Source organism: Pleurodeles waltl, chromosome 7, assembly GCF_031143425.1.
Source record: "Pleurodeles waltl isolate 20211129_DDA chromosome 7, aPleWal1.hap1.20221129, whole genome shotgun sequence".
Classification (NCBI taxonomy): Eukaryota; Metazoa; Chordata; class Amphibia; order Caudata; family Salamandridae; genus Pleurodeles; species Pleurodeles waltl.
The window spans coordinates 225,649,158-225,670,733 of NC_090446.1; the positions used below are offsets into that span (position 1 = coordinate 225,649,158).

The window sequence follows — 21,576 nt, forward strand, 5'->3', positions numbered from 1 at the left end:
TGCCTGCCCTTCTCCAAGGAGTAGGATACAGACTTTCAAGAGTCTTTTTAGTTCTATGAACCCACTAAAGCACCCTCTACCTCGCCCAATAGGGCAAACTGATACGATGTACTTGAGGTTGTAAAAAAACTCTAAAGCAGCCACATGGCTACATAGCTATAAATTATAAGTAAGTAGAAGTCCATCTGGTGGGTGTTGTGGGCTGTTACAGTTAATGTCAGTATTAAAAGGCAGCACAGCCCTTGATGCACCTAAAGCTTGCGGGATGAGAGAAGCTCCCCTTTGCACAGGGCTCTTACTATTTACAGCGCTCCAGGTAAAAAAAGCCCAAGCTATGAACCTCGATGGCACTAGGAAAATTTTAGCATAGCTACTGATTTACAACCACAAAGTGTGGTTGTGAATGATTCAAAAGGCTCAGGGCTACATAGTTAAATAGCTTTTGCAAACATCGGCAAGCTTACAATTCGAGCAATTAATAGTAAGAGCCGGATATCATATGATAAATCATCTGATATTAGGGTAGAATTCATACTCCTAACATCACATCTCAAAGTCCGCACAAACCTACAGTAAATTTACTTTCAACATTTACGCCCACATTAAGAATTGAAAGAGTAAATCTGAATGTAATTTAACTACAGACAGTGCCCTATGGCTGATGGGTATCACTAACTATCCTCCTTTATTAATTTCCATGTATATTGCTAAGGCTAACTACCACACTTCAGCTGCTAACTAGAAATATTTAACTCATCTGCTGCTGTCCACAATAACACTCAGGGTGTAGAATTTAATAAAACATTTACTTGTCCATAGGACAGGTTGCTTCTTAAATCTACTTGTCCCTTTGGTGCCATGTAGTGCGGTGACATATTATGGCAGCAATCTCATTATGTAAGAGCTCTGATAACAGCCTCTTTGATTATGCCGGGGTTACTACTATAGTAGGGTCTGAATACCTGCAATTTCAATGCCTACTATAGCAATTTCCTTATTTTGCCACCTTTCCGCAGATCTACATACTGGGGCTGGAGGAAGAAGTATGCAATATTAGGGTGCTAGGGTTTCTGGACTTTTAGGGTAAGAAAAAAAAAGGAGAAAAAAGTGCAAAATGTCTGGCTCACTTCTACTCTCAAGAGGCCAGACATTTCATGAGCACTCAACAAATTAAATGAAATCCGTGCAGACATCCTCCAGATAAAGTGTTTGGGACCAACATGATGCTACGAATGTGAAGTAGCATACCGTCCAAGGAACTACAGTCACGACCTTCCAACTTGGTGGATCGTGGGATTACTTCGCTTGGGAAGGCAATACATGTGATTTTAGCCCCAATGTTCTAGTAAGGTAAAGGACAGCCTCAAAAATAATATACTCCACTACATGACTTGCTGTTGCTTGGCAGCCTATTAATTGGGACGTTGCAGGTGCTGCGCCTATCCCCATTTCCTGCGTCCTAATTCTTTTTAAACTTTTACTACAGGCAGTGGTGAGCACTTTTAAGCTGTCACTCTTATCAATGCACTAGTGACGGTCAGTCGGCCATGGCACTTTTCACAGCTTGTGCTACTGTGCACATGCCGCCATCACTTGTTTTATCAGGCTTTTCTAATACCAGCCCTAGCCATTTTTGGTCAGCAGTGCCTTAGGGCCACATCCACCTCAGACGCCCTCGCAAAATGACTACAGCCCGGACACAGAGAAGTTTCCTAGTGGATAAATGTTTGAAATCCCCAAATCTTTGTGGAAATTGAACTTAATTACAGTCTATTTGCATGAATTATAGGGCGAGTTTGAAACTCTTTCTGTGCGCTGACACAACCACTGTGGTGTTGTAAAGACTGTCACACAGAAGCCAAAGGTGTAAGTCTTTATTCAGGAACCATCAACCGGAGTATGCAGATCATCCAAGAGCTTGCATCAACTGCCCCAGAACCTTCAGTAATCCAAAGTTCCAATTACACAGTAAAAGAACTTGAGAACTGGCAGAATTCTCTGTGACATGCTGAGGATTCTACAAGTCTATCACACTGTAAAACATAACACATCCGCCTTACCTACAATAATACAAAACAACAGTTATTTGTAACAAAGAAACAAAAACAATAGAAATACAACTAATGAACTGTAAAAATAAAATAAAAGAAATAAATTCAGGACACATAGTCTTTCATCCATAGAAGTTTGCATTAATAAATTCAGGACACAGTCTATCATCCATTGAGGTTGGCATCATCCATAGAAGTTTGCATCGATAAATTCAGGACACAATCTTTCATCCATTGAGGTTTGCTTCGAACTCTAGAACCTCTTTCCCACTTAATGGGAGCTATGAACTTGCCTGAATGATGCATCGACACATTAGGCCCGTCAGACGAGTAAGATGATTTCAAATCAACAAATGGGCATCTTACAATCCGGGACATGCTCCATACATCACTGTGGTCTAAAACAACTACATTCCTTCTCACTTCTTTGATACGGAACGGACCCTTGAATCCAGAATGACCCTTCCTACCAAAACCTGGTTTCTTCACCAACACATTCTCACCCACTACCCATTTAACCTCCGAGGCACCATGTTTGTAATCATACCTAGATTTATATTTTTGCTGATAAGCTCATCTGAGCTTGGGTCCCCTGTTGAATTTCTCACCACCTTGTTCAAACCGTAATGACACTCTCTTCATCCATGCTGGGTTCATTTTTGTCCAGACCTTCCTGCCTCTCAAATACTCAAAAGGGGCAATCGCAGTGATGGCATTAGGAGTGTTGCGATGTGCCCACCACATTTCTCTAAGAAGGTCAGACAAAGGAGTCCTAGTTTCTACAGCCTCCTGAACACAAAACTTTACCATCCTATTCATACTTTCAGCAAGACCATTAGTCTGAGGTAAATATAGAGCCGTCCTCAAGTGCACCACAGCTAACGATTTCAAGAAATCTTGCATCTCCCGGGATGTCAACTGCACTCCATTGTCTGTCACAAGGTGACTAGGTATACCTTCTCGAGAGAACTCCTCTTTAAGGAACTCAATCGCAACTCTTAGTATCCAAGGTGCTCACGCACCTTGTCACCACCCATTTTGAGGCATAATCAACAAGAAGTATGACATAGCGCTCATTGGCAGGTAATAGCTGCAATGGACCCATGAAGTCCAGCCCTAACTTCATCCAGGGTTTTTCAGGTATCTCAACAGGGGAAAGCGGAGCTTTGACTACAGATTTGCTCTTATCACTACGTGCTCAGGATACACAGTCTTTCACCACAGCCTCTACTTCACGATCTAAACCCGGCCACCAGTACAGATCTCTCAACCTAGACTTAGTTAAACTCCTGCCCAAATGGCCTTCATGAACCAAGTTGAATGTCTTCTCCCTCACACCTAAAAGTGGTATGGTCTTGGTACCTCTGAATAGCTCACCTTTGGAAAAGCAAAGTTCATCTCTTATGTTCCAAAACCCTTTTAGAGGAACAGGAACCTCTTTAAAATCTGGCCATCCTTTCACAATAAATTCTTCAAGTACTTTCCTTTCAGGGAAATGTGAGATGTGAGATGTGCTCCTTAGCACATCTCCATTCCTCTTCGGGAAATGGCCACTTCTCTGACCCAATTGATTACACACCCATCTTCCTCCACTTCTTCCTCACAATTGATTGAAGCACGTGATAAAAAAATCAGCTACACTATTCCTCGTGCCTGGTATGTATTCCACCTGGAAATTATATTCCATCAAACCCTTCACCCATCTTTTTATTCTGGTTTTAATTCCTCACTTTTCCTTCAGGAGAAAATCTGGATAAGAGGCTTATGATCAGTTTTCACTACAAAAGGCAAATCCCACAAATACAATTTGAAATGTCTAATTGCCCAAGCACATGCCAAAGCCTCCCTCTCTATAACAGAATAATTCTGTTCTGATCCCTTAAGAGCCCGAGAAGCAAAAGCAATGACATTTTCCTCACCATTCACTTTCTGGGTTAAAACGGCTCCCAAACCATTAATGCTCGCATCTGTATGCAATATGGTTTTCACAAATATATCGAAATGCCCTAAGGTGGGCATCTTACCAATACTGTGTTTAATAAAGGTAAAAGCAGACATACATTCATTCGATCAGATGAAATCACTTCCTTTCTTCAAAAGAGATCTCAGAGGTTGAGTGCTACTCAAAAAATTTGGCATAAATTTGGAGCAGTACTCAGCCAGGCCTAAAAAGGACCTGACTCCATCCTTATCCCTTGGTTCAGGTGCCTGAATAATGGAGTCTACCAACTCTAACTTGGGTTTGATACCATCGCCCGAAATAGTATGGCCTAAATAAGTCACAGCACTAACTCTAAACTTGCATTTCTCTTTCTTCACAGTCAGTCCTGACAAAGCCAACTTGCTCAATACTTCTCTTAAAATATTATCACGGTCACTCAAAGTTTTCACATGCACTAAGATGTCATCTTGAAAGAACAATACACCAGGAATTCCCCCTAGAACCTACTTCATAATACATTGGAAACAAGAGGCTGCCGAAGCTAGACCAAACAGCATTCTTAGAAACTGGTATGCACCCAACAGTGTTACAAAAGAAGTAAGATATCTAGACTCAGGATGTAGAACAACCTGATGATAAGCTGACGAGAGATCTAAACCACAAAGAAATGTTGAACCGCCCAAACCTGACAACTCCTCTGAAATATTGGGTAAGGGTTGACGATCCACCCATATGTTTATTCAGGTCTCTAAGGTCTACACACATACAAATCTGTTTCACGCCCTCCTTGGGTGCTAAAACAATCGGAGCCAACCATTCAGAAGATTCAATTTCTTCAATTACCCCTGAATTCAGTAATTTCCTAAGTTCCTTTTTAAGAGGCTCCACCACTTGGGAACTCTTCTCAATTTGTGCACAGTAGGAATGGCATTACTCTTGAGTATAATTCTGTGTTCAAAGTCCTTTAAACACCCCAAAACATTACTAAAGACTGTGGGAAATTCCTTGAGGATGTCAGAATTAATATTTTAATTGTTTACTACCATGACCTGACAAGGAGAGTTGGGATCCATCTTAATACCCTTGTCTCGTTGATGGCGCCAGCCCAACAGGTTATCCGCACGTTTTACCACATAGACCTTTACCACCGTTGCTTTATCTTGGAATTGAATTTTCATGACCTTGTAACCTACTACATCAATCTTCATTCCCCCGTAACTCACAGGATTGATATCAGGGACCCATACTCATCTCCAAAGATCATTTGCCAATTCTTATCACCCGTCATGGTGTAAGGTGACCCTGAGACTACCAAGACCTTGACAACCTTATTACAGATCCTGACCGAGCATTTGGGCATAATTATTGGTCCTTCATCCACAGCTTCAACATTCTCTACTATCTGGTTGATCTCAGGTTTCACACAAAATATAATTTTGTTCACATTCTCTCTAACAGAATCAAAACCATTGTTTGTCACCCTTGCAAACCCTTGCAAAATGGCCCCTCTTCCCGCACTTCCTGCATATAGAATTTCTAGCATAACAGTTTAGATTATTAGCCAAATGCCCTGGATTTCCACAACGATAACACTGTGTTCCAGTGTCCTTGTTTTCCTTTCCTCTTTCTCTTGTGGAAACAGAAGCTTTGTTGTCAATGCCCACTTTCAAAACTTCATCATGAACATGAGTCCTTTTCATAACATCAGAACTGGGGGCACTACATATTTCGTGGTCTTTCATTTCTTTAATCCAGCTATCAGTACTTTCCATTCCTCCTACTATAGCTATAGCCTCCCTCAAATCAGGATTCTTTGTTAATAATTTTTCTTGGACCCACCTGCTGTTAGTACAGCGTACAAGTTGGTCTCGGATGAGGGACTCAGTGATGTCACCAAAGTCACAAGTACGCTCCAAGGTACGTAATGCCGCAACAAAATTCCCTACACTTTCTGTCTTTCCTTGAACTCTTGCGAAAAATTTGTGTCTTTCTAAGACTACATTGAGCTTAGATTCAAAATGTCTTGCCAACATTGTTACAGACATTTCATAAATATGTATAAGTTACTTACCTGTAAATCCTAGTTCTCTTCCAGGGGTATCCTCATCAAAGTCATAAACATTGAATATTCCCGCCCCCGTGTGGGGACCCCGGAGCATATATAAAATACACATATATAAAGTATGAAATATGCACGAAAAATATATATATCATTTTTAGTAGACAAATGTTCATACTAAACACATATATACGTGTGTAAAACAGCAATGCAGACTATAATCATAAACAGGCTAAAATGCTTTATTTCTATGGAGTTTTTTTTTTTTTTTTCTTTTTTAAACAGTCCTTTTCAAGATTACAATAAAAGAAAGAATATTTTCCCAAGTCCCCTAACTGGGCCTAGGGAAATAAGCAGTAGTAACATCAGAGAAAAAGAAGAAAAAACTACATTGAAAACAATGGAGCATTCTTAGCCAATAGGCTGCATGCAGGTTAACACAGGAGAACCATAAAAATCCTGGCACCGTGCCTTTAAGACCCTGAGCACCTCCAGTATCCTACCATGCCTCAGGGGTGAAGGAGAGGTGACAGTTAGGTCAGTAATTTTTTACGGTGACAAGCTGTGTAGAAGATTTGAAAGATAGTAAGTCCTGCACTTCTAGGAGTCGTGCGTCCGGGGAGGAGGGTGGGTTGTTTATGACTTTGATGAGGATACCCTTGGAAGAGAACTAGGATTTACAGGTAAGTAACTGATCCTTCTCTTCCAGGGGATCCTCATCAATAGTCATAAACATTGAATAGATCAGCAAGCCCATCCCTTAACTCTGCGGACTGTCTAATAGAAGTGCAGGGATAGATAGGTATCATGCAAAAAATTTCTCAGAGATGCTTGCCCAACTTGGGCGTCTGCTCTTGCATCTGATTCCAAACAGTAATGTCTAGTAAATGTATGTACAGACTTCCATGTAGCAGCCTTACAAATGTCAGAGATTGGAACATTATTAAGGAGGGCAGCCGTAGCCGCCTTTCCTCTTGTCGAATGCGCCTTAGGTCTAGCAAGTAGTTGTTTGTTAGCCAATTGATATGCAGTAACAATACATGAAACTATCCATCAAGATATGGTTCGTTTTGAGGCTGCCTCTCCTGTTCTCAAATGACCATAATTTACAAATAAGTGGTTGGAATGTCTAATTAGTTTGGTTTTATCCAAGTAAAATTTGAGCACTCTCTTCAAATCTAGGGAGTGCAAAGCTTTCTCCGCCGGGGTATACGGATTGGGGAAAAAAGTTGGTAGTGAAATATTCTGATTGATGTGAAATTCTGACACCACCTTCGGTAAGAATGATGGATGAGTTTGCAGAACCACTCTATTCTTGTGGAAGACTGTTTATGGTTCTTTGAAGGACTAAGCCTGAATTTCACTGACCCTCCGTGCGGAAGTAATGGCTACCAAAAAAGCCGTCTTCCACATAAGGTGTTGCAAAGAGGCTTTGTGGATAGGTTCGAAAGGAGGGCCCATAAGTTTCGATAGCACTATGTTCAGCTCCCATGGAGGGGAGGGTTTCCGAATGGGTGGAAAAACATTTTTCAAACCTTCTAAGAAATCCTTGACTACTGGTCTTGTAAAAAAGGATTCCTGAGAAGGTGACTTACGATAGGCTGTAATGGCAGATAAATGTACCTTAATAGATGACACTTGCAGACCCGATTTTGCCAAAAAGAGTAGGTAAGACAGTATGACCTCCTCCTGAGCCAGTATAGGATTCTGACCTTGCTGACGACGCCATATGTAGAACCTCTTCCACTTGAACGCGTAAGAACGCCGCGTGGAAGGTCGTCTGGACTCCTTCAAGATGTTCATACACTCCTGCGAGAGCCCTAGGTGCCCATACTGCAGGAATTGAGGAGCCATGCTGTCAAGCTCAGAGAGGGAAGGTTGGGGTGAAGTATCCTGCCTATCGACCTGCAAAGGAGATCCGGTCTGCACAGCAGCCTCCTGTGAGGTTGCTCTGATAGGTTGAGGAGATCTGTGTACCAGAACTGACGAGGCCATTGCGGAGCTATGAGAATCATTCTGGTGCTGGATCTGTAGAGTTTGTTGATCACCGCAGGTATGAGGGGGATCGGTGGAAAAGAGTAGAGAAATATCCCTGACCAGTCGATCAACAGGGCATTCCCTCGAGATCCCGGACAGTAGAACCTGGACACGCAGTCTGGGCATTTCCTGTTTACCTCGTCTGCGAAGAGATCCAATTGAGGCCGACCCCATTGAGTGAAGATGTCTTCGACGACCTCGTCGTGAAGGACCCAATCGTGGGCGTCCTCGAGATGTCTGATCAGGAAGTCCGCCTCCACATTTTGTTGACCTGGTAGGTGAACTGCTGTAAGCGACATTCCTCTTGCTAATAGCCAATGCCAGATGGTCTGAGACTGCCGAGATAGGGGCAGGGATCTCGTTCCTCCTTGTCTGTTCAAATAATACATTGTGGTCGTGTTGTCCGTTTGTACTAGGAGAGATTTCCCCTGAATCGATGGAGCAAAAGACTTGAGAGCCAGATGGACTGCTCTGAGCTCCAGCAGGTTGATGTGATACTATCTTTCGTTGTCGGACCACAGGCCCGGAGCTTGAAGGGAACCTAGATGAGCTCCCCATCCCTGAAGAGACGCTTCCGTTACCAGAGTGTCGGATGGGATTACCTGGCTAAACGGAGCTCCTACTGACAGGTGAGGTCTGTGCATCCACCATTGCAACGATTGTCATGCTCCAATCAGAAGTCGCACTCTGTCCTCCCAGCGGCCTGTGCTCTGGTTCCAGATGTTTTCTAGCGCCTCTTGGCGAGGCCTCATATGTAGCCTGGCATTCGGGACAATGAAAATGCATGAGGCCATGGAGCCCAGTAAAGATGTTACCTGAGGGGCCGTAGGTTCGTCGGACTTCACCAGGTCTTGACACTTTCTCTTTATTGATAACAGTCGTTCCTCCGAAGGTTACACTCTTTCAAGCTCTGTATTCAGTATTGCTCCTAGGTAATGTAGATTTTGCGTTGGAGTCAAGGTGGACTTCTGGTAGTTGACTTGTAGACCTAGAGACCTGAAAACACTGAGCACAATGTCCCGATGGCTTCTCGCCTGCTCCGGAGAGAAGGCTTTCAGTAGCCAGTCGTCTAGGTATGGGTAAATGAAGATTTTTTGTTTCCTTAGATGCGCCGCTACTGTTGCTACGCATTTTGAGAAAACGCGAGGGGCAGATTTCAGGCCGAATGGCAGCACCTTTAACTGATAGTGCTGGAAGGCATTTCGGAAGCGTAGGAATTTCCAATGCTTGGGAATGATCGGGATATGAAAATACGCATCTTGCAGGTCGATGGAGCACATCCAGTCTCCTCCATGTAGCTGAGGGAAAATCTGGGGGAGAACCAGCATTCTGAACTTTTGCTTTTTTATGTACTTGTTCAGTAGTCGTAAGTCCAGAATCGGTCTGAAAACTCCCTCTCGACCTTTTTTTGCTACCAGAAAGTAACAGGAGTATACCCCCTTCCCTCTGTGCGCGACTGGAACTTTTTCTATTGCCTTTTTCCGTAAAAGGGCGTGAGCCTCTTTGCATAATAGGCTCATGTGAGCCGGATTGCATTTGGTTGGCGGCAAGTGAGGAGGAGGTTGTCGGAAAAGAAGAGAGTACCCATTCTCGACAATGTTGAGCATCCATTAGTCTTTTGTTAAAGCACGCCACTCGTGAATGAACGCTATGATACTTCCCCCCACCGGAGTGGTGCATGGTGCTAAGGGAAGCGAGTCCTCATTGTTTTGCTGGAGTTTTGGGTGTGGACTGCTGTGGTCTGCTTGACCCTCTGTCTCTCGTGGCCTTACGAGATTGGAAAAGTGGGCGTCCTTGTCTCTGCTGTGGCCTCTGGGACCAATGAGGGGTTTGAACCCTCTGCTGAAAAGGGCGCCTGTCGTAAGGTCTATACCTTCGCCTGAAGTCCTTTTTTCTCTCCAGGCCCACTGCTCTCATGGTATCCACTTCCGTCTTCATACGCGCCATCTCCTCGTCTGTATGGGTACCAAAAAGCGAGTTCCTGCTGAACGGAAGATTTAGGATACGCTGCTGCGCTTCCTGCTTCAATCCTGTCAGTCTCAACCAGGAAGACCTCCTCGCACAAACCCCATGCGCGTAACCATGTGCAGCTAAGTCTGCCCCATCTGCTGCTGCACTGATGATCTGATTGGAGACCAGACATCCCTCCTGAAGGATCTCCTGGAAATCCTGCCTGTCCTCCCTAGGCAATTTGTCTGCGAACCTGCTCAGTGAATCCAAGAGTGAACTGTCATATCTGCCTATGAGTGCGGAAGCGCTGGAGACCTTCATCATGGAAGCCTCCGTGCCACACACTTTCCTCCCCAGAGAGTCTAGGTGTCTACTCTCCTTGTCAGGTGGAACCGTGGAGGATGATGCCACTGAGTGTGTTTTTCGGGCTGCGGCCAATATGACGGAGTCCGGCGGGGGATCCGTCCTGAGAAACAAAGGATCTTGTTCAGGTGCTTTATATTTCTTCAAGATCCTAGCAGGAGCTGATCTGAGGGTAGCTGGTGCTGAAAAGGTGTCCATGGTTGGTTGTAACAGACCAGGCACTAGTGGCAGCAACTTTTTTGAAACCGCTCTATGTTGTAGGGTTTCAAAGATGACGGATGAGGAGGTTGAAGGCTCCGGAACCTCTATATTTAGTTTTTGTGCTCCCCTGAGAAGCACCTGGTTAAAGGTTGTGATATCGTCCACCGGGGAAACTCTAGCTGGTGGAGAATCTGTTAAGGTCGGGGAGTACTGTCTGACAGAGGACCCCGACGATGACCAAGAGGGAAACCTTCTGCAATGGCGTGATCGTGACCTAGATCGTCTCTGGGAGCGTGACCTGCTCCGAGATGCTGTAGCAGAGCGCCGAGGCCTCGTGGTCGACTGGTGAGAAGCAGAACGAGCCCGTCCTGCCCGCACTGTTGGTGAAGGTGTTCTCGGGAGAGAGGCAGAAGGAGAGTACATCCTCGAATACTGCGGGTCTGGGGAGGCTGTCGTTCTATTAAGGCTCTCCAACCACCTTGGTGACAAGTTGATGAGCGAGACATGCCCAGACGATGCAGCTCTCGACCAAGATGAACCACTTCTTATGGAGGCCACCGGACATGTTGGAGTGGTCTTATCCGCCGGAGGAAGCCGATGCTCTGCTCCCTGCAAGACAGATAAAACCTGTGTCGACGTCGACAGCTGCAATGACGTCGAAGGGGGTGCCGTAGGTTGCTTTGGTCTCGACGTTGAGTGCCTCGACGGTGACGGCGATCCCTTGACCGCGACCTGCTCGACGTCGCGTGCCTCGCCATCGACGGCAGATGTCCTCGTTCTCGCCGTTGAGGCGATTTCGACACCGTCTTCCTTGATGTCAAGGGGTGCGAGGCCTTCGGCGGCGAATGGGCACGCCGGTGATGGCTCGACGTCGATCGGTGGGTTGCCGTCGACGGAGATCTGCCCCTGTGGTGGCCATGTTCTTTCGACATCGTATCCTTCGACGTCGGTCAGGTCGCCGTCGATCTATGACGGTGAGATGGTGGCAGCAATGACGTCGACGGGGAACAAACAGGTATCTTCCTACCTGCTGACGTCGATCTAACCTGTCTCTCCTGAGAATGGCTTGTTGGCTGCCTGGGAAGCGAAGAGGACGATGTTTTCTGCCTCTCATGAAGACCATGAAGCCTGATCTTCTCCCTGTCCTTCAGAGTTCTCTTTGACATGTTCTTGCAGTGTCAGGGCAGTGACTCTGAGGCAAGCACACAATGCAGAGTGTGTGTGGATCTGACTGGGCCTTCTTCTTCCCACAGGAAGGGCACTTCACAAAAAGAGAAGGCATTTTTCAGTCAGGAAAAAACTTCTAGACTCAGACAAAGGTGTTAGATGTTGAGTAAAAGCAGAAAAAATGCTGTTTTTAAGTATTTTTCTGAGAAAAACTCAGAAAAACTGAGAGCTCAATGCTCCAGGATCCTCTCAGAAGAAGCCGGAAAAAAGAACTGACCTAACTGTGAACCAACTGTCACCTCTTCTTCACCCCTGAGGCATGGTGGGATACTGGAGGTGCTCAGGGTCTTAAAGGCACGGTGCCAGGATTTTTATGGTTCTCCTGTGTTAACCTGCATGCAGCCTATTGGCTAAGAATGCTCCATTGTTTTCAATGTAGTTTTTTTCTTCTTTTTCTCTGATGTTACTACTGCTTATTTCCCTAGGCCCAGTTAGGGGACTTGGGAAAATATTCTTTCTTTTATTGTAATCTTGAAAAGGACTGTTTAAAAAAAAACTCCATAGAAGTTTATGATTCTAGTCTGCATCGCTGTTTTACACACGTATATATGAGTTTAGTATGAAAATGTGTCTACTAAAAATGATATATATATTTTTCATGCATATTTCATACTTTATATATGTGTATTTTATATATGCTCCGGGGTCCCGGCACGGGGGCGGAATATTCAATGTTTATGACTATTGATGAGGATCCCCTAGAAGAGAACTCTTGGTTCTCCATCTGTTCCTCCAATTGGCAATTTTTCAAGACTGTCATATATGTTCCTGCCTTCCACTCCTAAATTATGTAACAGAACACCTTGTTTCCTTGCTGGAGAAAACTTTTCACTCCCAATTGCTATCAATTAAGAGTCAACAACATTTTTCCAACGCTTCCATGGTAAGATAGGTTCACCTTTATCAGATAGGAAGGCAGGTGGTTGTGACATTGAAGTTGTTGCCATTGTGAGGATAAATATAAAGGATAGGAAGGAAATAAATAGATTACAAAGTTGCAAAAATCACTATAGAATAACTTCCAGGAAATAAACTTTGGCAACAAATGCGGTCTAGTTGTTCCATAATGACTTCGCAACATACATCCAAGATGGCGGTAACAGATGCAGTCTAGTTGTTCAAAAAGACTTGGCAGGGAAACAGGAAAAGACATGTGTCTACTACGACACGGTCTAGTTGCTGTTTGAAAATTGTATGGTTCAGGTGCACACGCACCTATCGCAGGAAAAGGCACACGTCTCCTGCGATACGGTCTAGCTGCGTTCTGACAACTATACACGTCAGGCACACACGCGTTCACCAATAGCCACTGGCACCCGTGTAATGCCGTCGGACCTCACACCAGCACTGTGGTCAGGCGCACGTGCGTTTACCGTGTAAAGCCGTTGGACCTCACACCAGAACACGCACGTTTACCAATTGCCTCTGAGCGCCTGTCCACCAATCGCCGCTAGCGTCCGTGTAATGCCGTCTGACACCAGCACTGTAGAAAGGATCCACTCATCCATCGAGTGCAGCAGTAAACATCCAATGCTGCCTACATGCCGTAGACGTCTGAAAGCACAAGGGACTCCGCACTCCGAGACTTAAGGTAGCGTTTCACCGAGACTTCAAACAGCTGGTCTCACGGTGTGCCACGCAGAAATCACACGAAAACGAGGTAAGACCACAGATTCTTCTTGTTCCATGGGTTCAAGGAGAGGTTGATGGTGAAACCGGTCTCCTCTCAGGCCCTCGTCGCCAGTGTTGTAAAGACTGTCACACAGAAGCCAAAGGTGTAAGTCTTTATTCGGGAACCATCAACCGGAGCAGGCAGATCATCCAAAACCTTGCATCAACTGCCCCAGAACCTTCAGTAACCCAAAGTTCCCATTACACAGTAAAAGAACTTGGGGACTGGCAGAATTCTCTGTGACATGCTGAGGATTCTACCAGTCTATCACACAGTAAAACATAACATGTGGTTTAGCCACTTTGAAGTTGGAGTACAAAAGCAGAGGCAGTACTATAGGGTAACACGAGAGAAGTGCAGCTGCCAAAGGGCTGCGATACTCTAGAGACTGCAAATCAGACTCTCTGCCCTAATCAAAAGAAAGGAGACATTAGTCTGACCACAGTTTTTCACTTAAACAGAGCAGGAGGACACCCATGACGGAGGTCTTGAACTCCAACAGAATGGGAAGGAAAGGTATTACATTCCAATACAGTGCTCCGAAGTACAATTGGAACATGACATGTTCAGCACAGACTTCACACTGAGAGGCCTCTTGGAAGATATTGTTTACTGAACATCAAAAAAGTGATGGATAGAATACATGAATTAATCTCACCAACTGGCATTCACTCGATAAAGCAGTCCAGTCCACCATATATCGTCCACTATGCCGCTCTTGCGGAACAAGTTATTTAACCTTTGATAACACGTGCCTTACACAAATCAGTCCTGACTGTTCCTCATGGGAACAGTCCCTTACTGCCAGGCAAGCACCCTCCAGAAGGGACCACAAGCAACCTTCGACAGGTTTCGGCCTATTTGGGTCTCAACAGCAAGGTGCAACTCGAGTTCTCTGGGAAAGTGTGCAAGGGACCTTTTTCTGGTCATGCTCATCAAACTTAGTGCATCAACTGCAATAAACAACAAGGAGATGGCATGAATGCTTGAATTAATCTCGGCCACTGTCAATCACTCAGGCCACACTGAAGTCTATCATTTTTGCCCACCCTGTCACTCTAGACAAACAGGTTTCTTACGTCTGGTAATGCTCACCTTAGAATAATCCTCGGGTGCCAGACTAGATCCAAGAAACTTTTCTAAAGCAGAGCTCCTGGTTGCCACTAGGTGGCACTGTGCGGCTTGGCACTGACTTCCGACGAAACTGAAAGTGACCCAGTGGAGCTGTAATATAAGCACCACTCCTTAAGGCTGATGCCAGTTTTTTCTGTTTTACCCTTTCCATGCCGTCAGACGAGGAGCATTAAAAATCATTGGAAACAATGTGAACAGGAGCCATGTACTGATTGGAACCTTTTTATATGTTGTAAAGAGGACACTAAACAGAATGGGGAGGCGGAAGGAGGGTGAGGAACATATGGTTAGATAAAATATTGACCAGAAAGAGGGTTATTGAAGGGAAGTAAATTGTGTGTCGGATCCTCACTTTAGAATATATACCAAGGCAGCACTTTACCAGATGGTGGCCCTGTGGAATGGACTCAGACCAAAATGTCTTGCAGAAACAAGTGGGCACAATGTCCTTCCTGCTAGAAGTGGCAGTCAAGGCAGTAGTGCTTTGAAAACATATCATTGATGCTCATATTGCAACCTAGCAAATGTCAAGGACAGGCACTCCGCATGTCAATCCTGTGGTGACAGCCCTATCCATGGCTGAAAGCGCTCTCAGACCTTCCTGAGGCTACATCTTGGCCAGTACATAGCAGATCTCAATGCAGAGGACTATCCTCCTTGACAGGGTCTTCAACTGCATAGCCTTCCCTTAGTTCATTCCATATAGAGGCGTAAAGCCCTTCTGGAGTCTAACTGATGGATCCTCTCCTCCCTTTTTGAGAGGGGAGGGAGAGCAAAGAACACCAGAAAAGTGATGAATTGCCCAAAATGGAAGGAAGTCACAGCTTTTGGTAAGAAGGCTACCCGAGCCTCAGCACCAACTTGTTCAGGAAAAAGGTGGTGTAGGGATGTTGCACTGAAAGTGCCTCAAGTTCACTCTTGTAATGAGATAAAGTAATCACAATGAGGAAGCCTGTCTACACGAGAAACCTAAATATCAAGTTAACTGTGTTCGGGATAGAACATGGGTATCAATTTTTTTATAAATCTCATCATAAAAGGGTGATTTAAACAAGGTGGATTGTCTGCCAAATGAAGGGGGTAGACAAGCCCCCTATTCCACTGCAGCCAGAGTGCGTCCCCAAAAAGAGATCTGGCAGAAAGTACAATGCATAAAACTTCTAACACTGTCTGTTAATGACTGAGGCTAAAGACCGAGCCATGGCTCTTCTCACTGTTGAAGGACACCCTGAACAAACTTGGGATGAGGTTGCCACTCATGAGCAGCCACACACTGCCTACTCAGTTTGTCCGCTCTGGCATTCGGGGACCATGGTTGGTAGTTTGCAATCAGGAAAATGCTCTGGCTTTCCACAAAGCCTTAGAACTGCTCTCACCATAATCCAGGAACAAGTATGAAACATCAGGCTCATAGCCCGAATGTACTGGGCTCTTTGCAGTGAATGGAAAGCTCTGAACTCCACTGCCTCTGCAATGGAGTCAGATAAGGCTTGGGTTCATTGATAGTAAACCTCAAACAATGTCAAACCGTATGCTGTCATAGGGAAGCAGTCGACAACTGAGTGCGGCGAGCCCACCTTCAATAGTCAGCAATCAAGTTATGGCAATACTGGTGACCCCGATCTTTAAAGATGGGCAGCAACCAGCACCATCATATTCGTGAGCACCTGAGGGACACTGGTGATGCCTAAGAGAAGAACTGCAAACTGAAAATGCGTCTTGTCTACTTTGAACTGCAGATTACATCAGTGGGACTTTAGGATGTGTATATGAAAATCCATCCTTGTAACAAGGCTGTCGGAGGGTTTTTGTGGGTTTGGGGACAAAGAGAGAATACTTGGTTTTAGATATCGGCCTTGGCTCAAGCAGTCAATATTGACCAGAGAAAAATGTTATCCCGTGTGGTGCTCGGGAACCAGTGCTTGGCCTTAAAATGAACCTGCACAAGCAAATCAAGGCAATGCAGGCAGCGTTTCTGCAGGCTCCAGGAAGGTCTCGCTACAACTCGGCATGGCCCAATTATTAGGAATTTGTAAGGCCCTATCAATGCCTTTGTGCACACATAAGCAGCAATGACTACAATGGTCCCTTGTTTCCTTCCAACTCCTTGTGGTGAGGTTGGTCCTTCCAAACCCTCTGCAGCCAGACATGAACAGGTCCCTGATCCTAGGACAGTCCAACCCAAGAGAGAAACGTCAGACTGGGGCTTCTTACATGCTCTATATCACAGATACACCAACTTGGAAGTCGAGTGGAAGTCAGAATAGGTGCCCCTGGCTTCAAACTTGCAACGTTCAGATTATACACTCTGCACTTCTACAGTATACACATAATCCAAATGAGCTTTCTTTCCTGTTTTACATAGTGCACGCAGTATTCCCACCAATGAATGAAACCTCTTAAAAACCACTTTAAAAAAACGCTCAACTAGATTCAACTAGATTTTGTATCTTTTAAATCACTTTAAAGAAGTGCAAGAAACTGAAGCACATTCAGAAACCCTTAAACAATTCTACTGAAGCAACAACAAAAAAATATTCTTAGAACAGTTCAAAATAGTGATAACCTAGAGAGTAACTTCAAAAGTGGCTTTGTCAACCAAAGAGAAACATTTATTAAAGGGTCATAAAACAATCCCTAGCACATACTGTCCAGGGTTCTTCAGTATGACACAGCTGGTAATAGAAGCATACAGGTACCACTTTATTGCATCTGCACATGTTCTGGTATAGGTTGTGTAGAGGGAAACACGTTTGCCACATTGCTGGAAACGAACACACTGATGGCCCTATTCCTGGGGCGAAGGTTTAAGGAAATCCCTGGTGTGACAAAAGCATGACATGTGCAGAGGAGTCACACTTCTGATCCCAAACACCAGAGAACCACACTGTAGCTTCCAGTTCTGAAGGTATACAAGGTATTTTCCTGGATTCAGGAGATGTACACCCTCTGGTTAACAATCTGGGGGAGCATAAACTCTATGAAAGACAGAGGGCTAAGATATCGTGGGTCCCTGGTATACAGGCGCACACTTCATCGAAGAGAGAGGTTGAAAGAAAGGTGCTATTGATCCCCATACATTGGGCTAAATCCTTGTACCTGCTATCATGAGCCCTCAAGCTGGAGAGATAGAATGTGTTTTTGTGGCAAGCCATGTGGTATCATAATATCGTCCAACATAAATATTGTGTCCTCAATACCATCTACAAAAATATTGCCCCATTGGGGTTAAAAATAAAAACCTCTACACCACCTGAAATTATATTTTTGTAAATCATAAGAGGAGAAGAGTGCGAAGAGGAGAGGGTAGGGAGATGATGCAATGATAAAAGAAGAAATGAGACGGTGGAGAAACAGTAGAGCGTTATAAGGTCAAGAGGTTATAGAAAGGAGGGGTTAGGAAAGGAAAGCATGACCAGGCAATGGATGATTTCATATGAGGGAGCAAAGAGGAACTGGGAAGGCCTAGCTTGCTTGTTAAAGTAGGAATCCTCAAACATACAAGTGCACATTTAGGAATGCCTACAAACGCTTTTTGGAATGGTGTATCATTACTGAAGCAATTGCGCTGGAAAATTCCCCATTTTACCACATTTAAAAATAAATCTTGAGGACGACTCCTCGAACTCCTTGCAAAAAGCCATACTTCTGAATGGAGGTTTGTCTCACCCCCACCACTTTCAAAGTTCACCTGCTGCCAATGGTGGCACCAAAGGCAAGTGAAAGAAAGGCTCACTGTGCAGCTACCTTTACAGTGATTAACAATTTTATGTTATACGTCATCAACACAGCTTTGCCCACATTTGCACAGGTTGTTCTATCACTTGTTACATAGCTCACCTCAAAACCACTGGCTTGCATTCAAACAGTGACAGGTTTGCCATGATCGGAACATGTGTCAGGATTTCACATACCAAACCACACTCTTTCCACAATTGATATACTCCAACCTCTCGTTCTTCAACCAAATATACACATCTCCACATAATGTAAGTGCTTCAATGTCACAATATTTAGTGGTAGCTGTGCTATGCAATATTGCATAAAATAACACATAAATGTGTGAATGCCAAACATGAAAAATAACTGATAAATAAAATATTGAGAGACTGCACAGAGCAAAAAAAAAAAAAAAAAAAGAAGCTATCTTGAAGTGTAGGTAATCAACCAACCTGATTTGCTTTCAGACACAAAGAGAATCTTCTCTCTCAATGGAATGCCGTTTCCAATCTTCTCTTCAGAAGGGCCCGGAGCTTCAAAAAGAAAATATGCAAATTAGCAAAGAAGGCATTAAACACTTTAAATTGTATAGAGTACTACTTTACATCTCCAGTACCTTCAGCAGCATCTGGCTTTGTGATAGTCTCCACTGCCTTTGATTTTTTTAATTTCTGAAAAGACAGGAGCAGTAACAAGAGTTGATTAGTCTCTGGATACATATATTTCATCACAAAGATTCTCTGTTCATTGATCTTGACTTTATTAAGCATCCAATACTCAGAAAAATCCTAGAACATTGCAAGAACATTATAGTAGGTGTGCAGCTATGTAACTGTGACCAAATACCCGCAGTTAAGAGATGCCTGTGATGCAATACAACATATTCACAACTGCAAACGCATGAGTAAAAAATAAATACAACAAAAAATAGAAACAACGATTTGAGAAAGGGGTATGACAAAACAGGCTCCAAATAGTAAAAACATGATGGGAAAATATCAAATGTCCTTTTGATATCTGGTTAATTGCCAGTACTTCAATAGGGTAACTGTGTAGCATAAACATAACGATATTAGGCACAATATTATTAGGGTTCTTTTTATAAGAAGGTGTGTATTTATCGTCTAAATTTCAAAAGCTTAAATGATACTGTAGGTACGTGTAGTAATGATATTGTGCTTGGCGTTGCTTACAATTTTGTCCCTGAAATAGATCAGACTGTAACAAACTATTACTACAAAAAACACCAAACGCACTCAATTGGAAAACCGATTAATTTCAGCGTATACTCAAAGGGAGGGATGCAATAGGAAAGCGACTGTTAATCATCTGCTGGCGCTGGCATTTTTTTCGGGTAATGATTTGTAGTAGTAATGCAGGAGTTAAAACCCGTGTCGATCTCTCTTCCATCGCCACTTCCGGCCTCCTGTCAAACAGTGCATGGCCAGCTTGCTGTAGTGCCAACAGAACTAGGCATGGTGTAGTGATTTACAAGCAATCCTGGAAGTGGCGATCCAATCCACCCCTCGTTTAACTTTGGAGGCACTGTGGTCAGCCACACAGGTAGGTGAGTATTCTTTAGCCTACACGTGAATTCGTTTTCAAACACGAGTGGGGTCATTGACAGGCTGCAGCTATGGTGCACTTAGCTTAGCTCGGTGGTGGCCGAGAGTAAAGAGCGGTCCAGCTAGCACCAGATGCTCCTTTCTGGGGATGCTCTGCTTAATAATTGGATCCAGGCACCAGGCGTTGCAGTGGGAAGTTCCCGCAGGAACTGAAAGCCTATTAGGGTAACTCTTCAAGCTTTTATCATCCACTATCTTAATTAATATGGAAATGTTCTCATATGCTCCAGTGTAGATCTTTGTGAACGAAACCCAAAGGAGCTTGGTGCAGTGCTACATTCTGCAGGTTCTCTGGCTACACGCCGAGATTTTTCACCCCACATCTCTCCTGCCTTTCGCATCTCCCAATCTTCTACAGCTATGCACTCTTCTGTGAAATAAGTCTGCACGTTTCCATTCAGAAAACGGCACAGTGGTAAGTAGATCACGATAAAGACAGTCCACCTATGCTTTTCACTTTGCATAATTTCTGAATTAAAACAAACACCAAGCGCAACTCTTTAAAACCACTGACTGGTTGGGCATTTTAACTTTAAAGAATCCCTTTCAAGATCCTCTAACTGACATTACAAAATTTCAAAGAATGCCTACATTTCATAATTATATTCCTATTATGGCAGATCTCTGTTCTCAGAGTAAAAATGATGTTAACATGTGGATACCATAACATGTATTGTATTGTACTGTAATCGTATTTATATAGTGCTTACTACCCCTGACAAGGCGTCGAAGCGCTTTTCGGTGAGTAGCACGCTACTCTGGAACCCAACAAGAATTAGTGATTGTAGGAGGCTGGACTGGCTTGTAGTGAGTACCAAGGGGTACTTGCACCTTGCACCAGGCCCAGTTATCCCTTATTAGTGTATAGGGTGTCTAGCAGCTTAGGCTGATAGATAATGGTAGCTTAGCAGAGCAGCTTAGGCTGAACTAGGAGACGTGTGAAGCTACCACAGTACCACTTAGTGTCATATGCACAATATCATAAGAAAACACAATACACAGTTATACTAAAAATAAAGGTACTTTATTTTTATGACAATATGCCAAAGTATCTTAGAGTGTACCCTCAGTGAGAGGATAGGAAATATACACAAGATATATATACACAATAGCAAAAATATGCAGTATAGTCTTAGAAAACAGTGCAAACAATGTATAGTTACAATAGGATGCAATGGGGAAACATAGGGATAGGGGCAACACAAACCATATACTCCAAAAGTGGAATGCGAACCACGAATGGACCCCAAACCTATGTGACCTTGTAGAGGGTCGCTGGGACTATTAGAAAATAGTGAGAGTTAGAAAAATAACCCTCCCCAAGACCCTGAAAAGTGAGTGCAAAGTGCACTAAAGTTCCCCTAAGGACAAAAGAGTCGTGTTAGAGGAATAATGCAGGAAAGACACAAACCAGCAATGCAACAACTGTGGATTTCCAATCTAGGGTACCTGTGGAACAAGGGGACCAAGTCCAAAAGTCACAAGCAAGTCGGAGATGGGCAGATGCCCAGGAAATGCCAGCTGCGGGTGCAAAGAAGCTTCGACTGGACAGAAGAAGCTGAGGTTTCTGCAGGAACGAAAAGTGCTAGAGACTT

General features: G+C 44.0%; 1 protein-coding gene across 2 annotated transcripts in view; it reads right to left on the reverse strand.

Annotated features, from left to right (window-relative positions):
• Positions 1-21,576, reverse strand: part of RTF2 (replication termination factor 2) — a 349,973-nt gene that overhangs the window by 44,651 nt on the left and 283,746 nt on the right. For both annotated transcript variants that reach the window (XM_069243603.1, XM_069243601.1), the window contains exons 7-8: positions 18,973-19,027; positions 18,809-18,889 (exon numbers count right to left, since the gene is read on the reverse strand). In XM_069243603.1, coding sequence (XP_069099704.1) covers positions 18,809-18,889; positions 18,973-19,027 — 136 coding nt within the window. The remainder of the gene's footprint in view (positions 1-18,808; positions 18,890-18,972; positions 19,028-21,576) is intronic.